General features: G+C 39.6%; 1 protein-coding gene across 1 annotated transcript in view; it reads left to right on the top strand.

Moving 5' to 3' along the window:
• SLC9A2 (solute carrier family 9 member A2) overlaps positions 1-10,547 on the top strand; it is a 100,751-nt gene that overhangs the window by 80,387 nt on the left and 9,817 nt on the right. The window contains 2 exon segments of the mRNA XM_003794322.2: positions 478-583; positions 7,230-7,391. Of these exon segments, the coding sequence (XP_003794370.1) occupies positions 478-583; positions 7,230-7,391 (268 nt within the window).

Raw genomic sequence — 10,547 nt, 5'->3', positions numbered from 1 at the left:
TTTCCTGAAGAAAAGGGGAGTGAGGGAGAAAAGAGGGAGGCCTGGGGAAGGTGCAGGTAGAGGAGTATATAACAGACACAGCCCCCGGTAGTGTCTCCAAGTTAGTTTGCTAAACTTGGGCATGAACAGAGTGGGAAGAAATCTCCTCTTTTTACTTCTTTCAACATGAAAATGTTCTCATTGGAGAATTCTTGCTATAGGTCTATATTTTTCAAAATTCTAACCTGTTAAGATGAGGAGACTAATCTAAAAATGGCCTGATACTGTTATGACAAACATTTCATTAATTTGTTTGATGATGAATTATTATATATATGTATATATCAAACACACACACTAATATATATATAGTGTGTGTGTATATACATATACACGCAAATACACATTATTGCTTTTAGTAAACCAAACAAACCAAAAACTAGAAGGGCCTTTGGGATTTAGGCATGATGTAAGTAGAGTGAAAATTCATGATTTAATGTAAAAACTAATCAATTAGCCTTTTTCTGTTTCAGTTTTTTGATCATGTGAAGACTGGGATTGAAGATGTCTGTGGACACTGGGGTCACAACTTTTGGAGAGACAAGTAAGAAGGTCTTATGCCACTCTGGAAGCAGGACATACTGACTCGTCTTATTTTTCAGAGTTGCAAATCTTTCCTATGCTGGGCCATAATATGTGCTTTAAGATAAGATTCAACTGTAACAGAAAGGTTTAGCAAGCTGAGAGTTTGTTTCTCTCTTCAGTAAGTACCCAGAGGTAGGAAGTTTAGATTTAATAGATGAACTGCACTCCACAAGAGCCCCCACACCCAGGGCCCACTCCATTTCCTCTCGGACCACGGACCACGTGGCTGCATGGAGAGAGAAAGATAATGAAGATATGAAGGATACATTCTAGCTACCTTCTAACGAAAGCTATCAGAAGTTGCCATAATATTCTTCCACTTGGACCAGATAGGCCGGGACTCAATCATGTGGCCATTCCTCACAGAATAGGAGGCCAAGGAATGCAGTCTATTTGGTTAAAAACCGGGCATCCCATTACCATCCCTTTTAGCACCTGTGGTGGGCGCTTCATCAAATGCAGAGATTTAGAGCACGTGAGGATGTAAAAAGACTGTAAAAAGAAGGTTGTATTTTAGCCTTTACAATACATAAATAAATACATATTTGTGAGGCTGAAATTATCTGAAAGATTCCATACTTTCATGTCAGGGCACACCCATATGCACAGAGAGTTTACCTATCTGTTAAAGAGAATATGGTGTCTGAATATAATTCAATACCTGTCTTCAAGGATCTTACAGTTGAAGTGGAAAAGGTAGATTAGGCAGGGAGAACTAGATGCATGGCTTAACATAAATGGAGAAACAGAGTGGTGGGGTCAGGAGGTCCAGATTAATTCTGACAGCAGAGGGAGGAGCAGCAGGGTGCAGGCGCCAGCCCGCAGCAGCTGTGGGGGCTGACCATGTGTATCTTTTCCTGGCTGTACCTTGGCACCTTCCACCACGTCCACTTTAATCAGCTACGTTGGGAGTGTTTATCCCACAGACCTGACAAATGCTACAAATCAGGGCTTTTGTGTTCTTAGGGCAATTTGTTAAACATTTATCAGCACTTCACTGGCTAGGCAAGGCTTTGGAAGGAGGCAGCTTTTAAGCTGCTCCCTGAACACAGAAGAACACGTTCTATCCTATACTTGGTGTATCCCTTTTGCCTTTTCCTCCCTAACTTGCTAACAGATTATTTTTCCCTTCTGCTGCTAACTTATATGACATGAAACAATCTACCAATTTATGTAAGTTAACATAAGAGAATTTTTCAGTGCTTTCTGTTTGCTTCTCTATAGTATATATAATATTGGGCTGCATAAGCCATAGACTCAGGCCTTTGAAGTTCTGCAACATAACAGAGACAGCAAAACAGTCATATAGCAAACAGACTGTGTGTGCGTGTGCACGTGTGTGTTTGTGTGTGTGTGTGTGAGAGAGAGAGAGAGAGAATGAGAAGTATTATTAAGTAATACTAGTACACAATGAGTTACTCAGACTTGCAATGCGTAGAACAAATTTTACAATGTAGAAACAGCCTCTGGGACTTAGCCTTACTTCATACTAAAGGAAAAATATTTTATTTGTACAGAGAGACTGCCACATGGGAATACAAGGTAATCAAATTGAGAAAGGCTGGGCATGGTGGCTCATGCCTGTAATCTCAGTATACTTTGGGAGGATGAGATGGGAAGATCAGTTGAGGCCAGGAGTTTGAAACCAGACTGGGCAACATAGCAAGACCCTGTCTCTGAAAAACAAATTAAAAAAAACAGACATTCAGGATGGTGCACACCTTTAGTCCTAGCGTCCAGCAGGCTGAGCTAGGAGGATCACTTGAGCCCAGGAGTTAGAGGTTTTAGTGAGCTATGATTATACTACTGCATTTCAGCTGGGTGACACAGCATGACCCTGTCTCTAAAAAATAATAAATAAATAAATTAAGCTAACTAAAATCTCCATTATAAAATTTTTTTTTAAATAGCTATTTCTTTTGGGAAGTGTTCACTTTTCTGTGGGCAAGTGGTAGACCAGGAGACCTTCCTAACATAGATGGGTCCTTGTCTAAGCAAGTCTGTGAGATGGATCTTGGTGCCCCTCCTCTCCATTGTTGTCGTAGCAATGCCTACCTTCTCTTTTTCAACCCAGCCTCTTTTCTCCCCTTTTTAGCATTCCCTCAGCACCTCCCTGAAGTGACATGTGAGAAGTGTAACCCAGAGCAGCTTGTTCCCTTCCAAAAGTGAGGAGTAGGCTCAAGATTTCTACCATTTCCCTGTCCCCCAAATGGGGCAAATTGATGTGAGTTGGCTTGTCATCAGGTCACCTGGAGTTCAGGTACTCTCATACAGAGGAAAAGACAGACCCTGGGGTCACGTCTGCTTGGTGTGGATGGTGAAGGATTGTTGGTGAAGGTCTGGCCGCATCCCAGACTCTCTCTGGGTCCATGGATCTGCTCTAGGCAAGCTTGTAATGGCTGCTAGGATAATTGGGCTCTAAGTGCTGAAGATGGCAGAACAGCTATGGGTCATGTCTGAAAAGTGGTGTTCAATGTCTAACTATCTTCCCTATAGTAGAGATAACTTATTTAATAGTTTCATAAGCACTTATGTATTTCCATGCAAAAATTCTGCTGGGTAAATTTCTGTAGTCTTCTGGATTGTCACAGACACTGTGTTTGTAGGTAGAGCAGGGGAGTGGGTGTGGGGAGACTTGGTGCTGTCACAAGCCATTTATAAAATCAGTTCTGCTGAGATCACATCTAATTGTTGATGCATCTAAAAATGGGGTTATAAAGAAGCGATTGTTTTAGGCATATTGGATGTCTTTCCCTTTCCTGTAAAACCCTTATGCTGTGGATTTCCAGGGGTCCTGCCAGAGAATTCTTGAGGCATTTGATCCTTTGAGAATGAAATGAAAGGGTAATACAGTAGGAGTGTTTCTCAGACTTGGCTAAAGCAGTCTAATAATGGTGAAAGAGGACACCTATGTGTAGCTTGGCAGAGAAATGAAAGGCGTGGACATAAAACAAAGATAGAGAATGCACATTCCCCATGCAAAATAGAGTCTGCCATTGACCTTGGTGTTTGTTCGTCCTTTTACTTATCTCTGGTGAAAAGGAAAAACAATAGTACAACTAATAAAAGAAGTTTAAAAGATGTTGTGTTGCTGTCAAGAGTTCTAGCACAATAGGCCTAACATGAAATTCAAAATAAAGGTAGAAAAAAGTAGACTCAGTCTTTAGTAGCCAGTCAATAGGAAAGTATATTCAGGATGGCTCTCTGTAATTATTCTGAGCTCTTCAGTATATGAACAAAGGACCTGTACTAAGAATGTGGGTTTACATTGACTCTTTTTATGGCACAGGTGTGCCTGTAAACCTTTTTGGTGATCCCTGTGGTACATTTCTTTCTTTCTCAACAAATGTTTATTGCATATTGTTTCACTTATATATTGACATAATAATGTTGTGTAACAGAGCACCCCATAACTCAGGTGCTCAGAACAGCAGTCATTTATTAGGAAGGTGCAGAGTCTAGAGGCTGAGAGCCAGCTGCTCTGGATTGGGCTGGGCTGATCTGGGCTGACCTGGCTCATGCTTCAGTGGGTTAGTTGGCTGTCATCTGATTCTAGCCAGCCTTATGTGGCATGGCTGGGGTGAATTAACTCTGCTGCATGGGACATTTGCTTTTGTCCTGGGACTAAGAGGCTACTCTATGCATAGCTCCCTTGTGGTGATTGTGGAGGCACAAGATGTAAGCCAAGGTTAAGCCATTCTTCCATCACTGTGTCTTCTGATAGCCCCTTTGAGCAGTGCAGGTGACATTGTTGAGCCCAGTGGCAAGGAGCAGGGCAGGACAGGTCATCCGGGCCATGGTGATAGGACATTGCCAAGTAATATGGCATAGGGCGAATACTGGAAGGAATTGAGATCAAAGGATCCATTCTGCCACATATGCTTTCCAGGTACCAGGCATTATTCTAAGCACTGGTGATGTAGGAAAAAACCTTTGGCCATAAAGATGTTACATTCTAATGCTAGGAGACAGAAAATAAGATAAATGAATAAGTTATGTGTCATGCTAGGAAGTAATAATTGCTATGGAGAAAAATATGTCTTGGAAATGAGATAGGGAGTGCTCGGGAAGATGGTGGCATGCAAAATTCTCAAAGGATACATAGGAAAGGTTATTTGAGAAAATAACTTGTCAAGGAAATACTGAAAGGAAGTGCATGACTCCTCCTTTCAAAGAGTGCCAAGGAAAGACTTAAAGGGAGGTATCGAGGGGTAGGATATTCCGAGGAGAAGGAATGGTAACAAGACAGGAAGTGAGGCTGTGCCCCTATAAGAGGAGCACAGTTCTCAAGGGTACAGACCCAGCTTGTGTAGGGCAGCACAGGCCACTGTACTCAAGGGAGATGCAGAATACTCATCTTAGTAGACTTACATTTGACCAGGAGCACTTAGCTTCTGTGTTGAGAGTAGACTTCAGGAGCATAATGGTGGAAGCAGGGACACCAGGTAGGTCCCCAGTACAAGAATCCAGTAAGAGAGTCTGGCATCTTGGACCAGGGTGATGACCTTAGAGGTGGTGATAAATAGCTGGATTTTATATATATTTTGGGATTTTTTATTTATAAGATTTTTTAAATTAAATCATACTGTGTACATTAATGTATTTTATGGGGTACAATGTGCTGATTTTATATACAATTTGGAATGCTTACATAAAACTGGTTAACATAACCTTCACCTCACTTCTTTGTTGTGATAAGACATTTATACTCTTAATAGCTTTGACATGTACCCTTGCATTTGCACATTAAGTGAGGTCCCACAAATATCCTCCCTCTTCCTGGCCTCCCCTAACCCCTCCATAATCTCTCCTCTTCCCTCCTTTTTTCTGGACTGCAATTGGGTTTTATCATTCATATAAAAGTGTAAGTGATTATATATTGGTTTCATAATAGTATTGAGTGTATTGGATACTTTTTCTTCCATTCTTGAGATACTTGAGATACCCAGATTGAGCTGGAGCATATTCTTCTCAATAAAGTATGTCAAGATTTTCTATATATTTTGATGGTAGAACCAACAGAAATTGCTTTTGGAGCATGTATGGAGTGCTAGACTGTAGGTGTACCATGACAAAGTGCCCTAGATGGAGTGGCTCAGACAACAGGAGTGGGTTGCTTCACAGTTCTACAGGCTAGAATTCAGAGAGCAAGGAATGTCAGTGTGATTGCCTCCCTCTGAGGGTCCAAGAGAAAGATCTGTCCTGATGTAGCTGTCTTCTCCCTGCCTCTCTGTATGTGTCTGACTTCGTATTTCTTCTCCTTATGAGGACAGGAGTCATTGTGGATTAGGGCCATCCACAGTGGCCCCTTAGGATTAGGGTCATCCTCATGACCTCATCTTAATCACCTCTGTGAAGACCATATCTCCACATATGGTCACACTCTGAGGTATTAGGGATGAGGACATTAACAGATGAATTTTAGGAGGGAAATATTTCATCTCCTAATGTAGAACATGAGAGAGGTAGAAGAATCAAGAGTGATACCCGGGATTTTGAGCTGGTGCAGTCATCATTAGCCAAGATGGGAAGGACTCTGGGAGAAGGTCAGTTCAGTTTGAACAAGTCCAGGATTAGATACCCACCTGGAGATGCTGGGTAGGCAGCCATACACTCATGTCTGAGTGTGAAAAGAGAGGTTGGAGAGGGAGACTTAAGTTTGGGAGTTATTGGCAGAGATGCTACTGAAAACCAAGCATGAGACTGGGCAAGATGGCCAGGGAAGTGTGGAAGTGTGTGGAGGTAGGGAGGAAGAGCAAGCATGGAGCCCCAGAGTACTCCTACAGGCAGAGGGCAGAAAGAAGAGAACTGACCAGGCAGGCTGAGGATAGAACCAGGAAGAGCCTCAGGGAGGATGGTGTCCGGGAAGCCAAATGGAGACAGTATTTTAAGCAGGTGAGGGCAGGATAGGTTGGAAGTAGTAACTACGTGACCTCTGGATTTAAGGTGTGGGGTTCACTGATGGCCTCAGTGAGAGTAGCTTCAGTGGAGTGTTGGAGGCAATGTTGTGAGTATTCAGGAGAATCAAGAGGAGAGGAACTGGACACAGCAAGTAGTGACAACATCTCTGAGTAATTTTGCCGAAAGGGAAACTAGAGAAACAGTAAGAAGGAAATACAGAGGGTGCCAAAAAAATGGATACACATTTTCAAAATGGGTCAACTTATTAAAACTTTAGTACTCGATATCTACTGATAACGTGTGCCATCTTGTATACTGTATCTGTACTTGTATCTCTTGTGACTGTAGAAATTGAACATGACTCAAGTAATACCATTTTAATAGTTTTTTTCCCTTTCTTAAATTTTTTGGCACCCTCTGTATAAATGCATTTTACTCTATAATTAGTGATATACAAAAAATGTACCACCATGTGTTATATACGCGTATGTGTATACATATATACACACACACACATGTGGCATGTATAGTTCATATACACATATAAAATATATATAGTGATCAGACTAGCTAAATACTGCTACTACGTTTTTCTCCTGGGAGTAGTGGAAATGATTTCGTTGGTAAAAAGAAAAAAAACAAAAACTTTTTTAAAATTCAGTGCAATATTAATTTATTGAATGTTTGGCATTCTTTATTTACAGGTTTAAGAAGTTTGATGATAAATACCTGCGAAAACTTTTAATTCGGGAAAACCAACCCAAGTCAAGCATTGTATCATTATATAAGAAGCTTGAAATAAAACATGCCATTGAGATGGCAGAGACTGGAATGATAAGTACTGTTCCTTCTTTTGCATCTTTAAAGTAAGTACTCTTTTGCACATAAAAGATAGTATTACTAAATATGCATTGCTAGTTTTTTGGAACCAGTAATAATAATAAAATTTTGACTTATGTCCTATAGAGATGCTTTAAGGTTTTAATTTTATTTTTATTTTTGTTTTTATTTTATTTTCTTTTTTTTTTTAATTTTTTTGAGATTTGGAGGGGTGTCTGTGTTGCTCAGGCATGTCTTGAACTCCTGGGTTCACGTGATACTCCTGCCTCAGCCTCCCAAGTAGCTGGGACTACAGGTGCCTGCCACTGTGCCCAGATTAAGATGCCTTAGGATCTCCCAGCAGAATGAAATTCTGGTTAAAATGTGAAAGCCTAGAAATGTGTATGTTATGTTACGTTATGTCACGTTATGTTACATTATTTTTTTATGTTATTTTAGAATTGACTAATCAGAAAATACTCTTGTCATGTTTAGGATGATTATTATATTTTCTTTGGGAAATGTAATGCTTATTGAAAATAAATTGCAGCCCCCTTAGCAAGCATTGCGAAATGGAATATTTTAAGGTGTGTTGAATGTACTGTAAATATGCATGTAATCATATGCCTGTTTCCTCATAGATTATTCACAGAATCATAGCTGAAGCCTTGGGAAGAACAGTGGTGATCATCTAGTGCAGTGGTTCTCAGCCCAGACTGCCCATTAGAAACACCTTGAAAGCATTTAAATAATACAGATACCTAGGCCCCAACTGGGACCAATTAAATCAGAAATGCTGGTATTGAGGCCCAGGCATAGGTATATTTAAAAGTTCTTGAGATGTTTTTAATCTGCAGTTAGGATTGAGATCCACTGATCTAGTCTGTCTTCCTAATTTTAGAAACAAGGAAATGAAGAACCAGAATGGTGAAATGACTTATCCAGTGTTTTACAACAGGTCAGGAGCAGAACCATCAATACTGTAACACTCGGTTAGCATGTGGGTTATTTTTTATCATGTAAGCATCATTCCTGCTCTATCACAAAAGTGAGAGAAATTACAGGTTCCCACTAATTCTGCCTTCCACCAGTGAGCTTGAAGTTCATCTAAAACTCAGTGTCACTTAATTAAAGTATTACCTATAGGAAGGTTGAAGTGAGAGGGAGGAAACTAGCTGCACATTCTACCCAACCATATAAACTGTGAGTTTTTACTAGGACTCGAAATGTCCTATGAAAATTATGGATGCAGAATGAAAAGAGTATGATGAGGATGGCTTGGAAGTAAAGGCCGTGTTTTGATATTTCTGCAGAAACAGCAGTGGCCTGAGCAGTAGCATGACTGACCTATAGTTCCAGCGCTGCATGAAAGTTGCTGAGTCCATCCATCTAACCACCTGGGCTGGTCCATCCATCTATCTCTCTGTGCTTGAGGTTCTTCAACTAGAAAATGGGGGTAGACTTGATCTTTAAGTTTCCCTCTAGCTTTAAAGTGTTACAGTCTTTCTTATGCTATTCTGTTTGCAGTTGCAGCAGATATAACTCAATTATCCAGTTACTCCAAGGGGAGCCACTGAGTTTGTGATCTCAAAGGAGGAAAACATCAATTTTACCCTGTTTGCCATTCATTTTGAAGCTGGTAGTAAGCGAGGTAAAAGCAAAGGTTTAGGGTTAGGGACATAGGCGATGAAAATGCCTCCCTGCAAAGTTGGATCAATGGGCGCCATACTGATCATTCCATTTCTGAAATGTTTTCTCTACAGCAGTGTTTTTCAGCTTTTTCTTTTTTAATCACACAGCACACTTGAACCTATAATTAAAGTTCTATGGCACACTTAAATTTTTATGTTGATCAAAAAAAAAAAGTAAAAAAAAAGAATATACTTTGTTTTGACCCACCTTTGAAAATAATTTTATTAATGCTCTTTAAAAATTTTGTGGTGCACCTAAGATCCTCTCATAGCACAACACTGTGCCATGGCACACCAGTTGAAAATCACTGCTCTAGAGGAAAATTGAAGCAATAGGGAGTTAATAGGACGTTGTATTTCTGGCAGTAATGGACTGAATATTCCAGAGCAATGCGTATTCTGAAAACAACTAGAGAAAAAGGACAAATCTATTTTAAAAATCTACTTGAAAGCTAGAGAGTACCACTGTGGTGAAGAATTGCTTGTCTACAAAACAAGAGAAGGAAGCCCAAAAAGATGGAACTGACATTTGAAGCCAGTTCCCCCCGGAGCTATCTGTCAGCTACAAAGAAGGTGTTTGAGAGTCTAGAACTAAACAGATGTTTGACAGGCTAATTTGTCTTAGAGAGTAAAATTGGAAGTTAGGACCTACCAGGGTGGAGGAGCTCTTGTAACCAGCTGCTGGCTGTTCCTTCAAAGTCTTACACCCTAGCCCTCGAAGGAAAGAAGCCCACTCTACAATTAATTATCTCAATCCATAGTTATTTAAATCATCTGAGATTGGTATTACTGCTATCACGGATGCTTGAGGGAAGCAAACTTAAAATTATAAAGAGCCTTAAACTATATCCATGATTTTTCATAATAATATCTAGTAACCAAAGGTAACCAAATACATGAGATGAGAAAATGCAACTTAAAATGTCGAGAGAAAGAGCAATAAAACGAACTTTTATAAGAGACACGAAAGGGATTCAGACAATCCAGTTACCAGATAGGGACTTTAAAGTTACACATGGAAATGATATTGATACTTTGGCATTTTTGCATTATCATGGAGATTATATAAAAAAGATTTAAGTGGAAATTCTTAAGCTAAAAATAAAGTAACTGAAGGTAGGATCTTATTTGATGGTGTAACAGTGGATTAGACACAGTTGAAAAGAGAATTGATTAATTAGAGAAGGAAATAACTAGAATGAAGCATAAGGGAGAAAATGTATGAAAAATATGGAAATGAAAATACTAACTATATCAGATATAGTGGGGAAAAAGGAGATGAATTAGGAGCAGTAATATTCTAAGAGATAATGGCTGTGAATTTTATAAAACAGATTAAAGATAAAAAATATGACAAACCTCCAGGAGATTACATTAAAAAGATAACCAAATGCAGGTCTATGCTAATAAAACTACTAAAAATTCAAACCTCAAGGGAAAATATTAAACATATCCATAGGAAAAAAATACTATTTTTATCAAAAATGAAATAAAAATCCTGACAACTTTCAA

This window comes from Otolemur garnettii, unplaced genomic scaffold (genome assembly GCF_000181295.1).
Source record: "Otolemur garnettii isolate 467f Iridium unplaced genomic scaffold, OtoGar3 scaffold00079, whole genome shotgun sequence".
Lineage (NCBI taxonomy): Eukaryota > Metazoa > Chordata > Mammalia > Primates > Galagidae > Otolemur > Otolemur garnettii.
The sequence above is the reverse complement of the archived record's forward strand: the minus strand, read 5'-3'. Positions and strand labels throughout refer to the sequence as shown.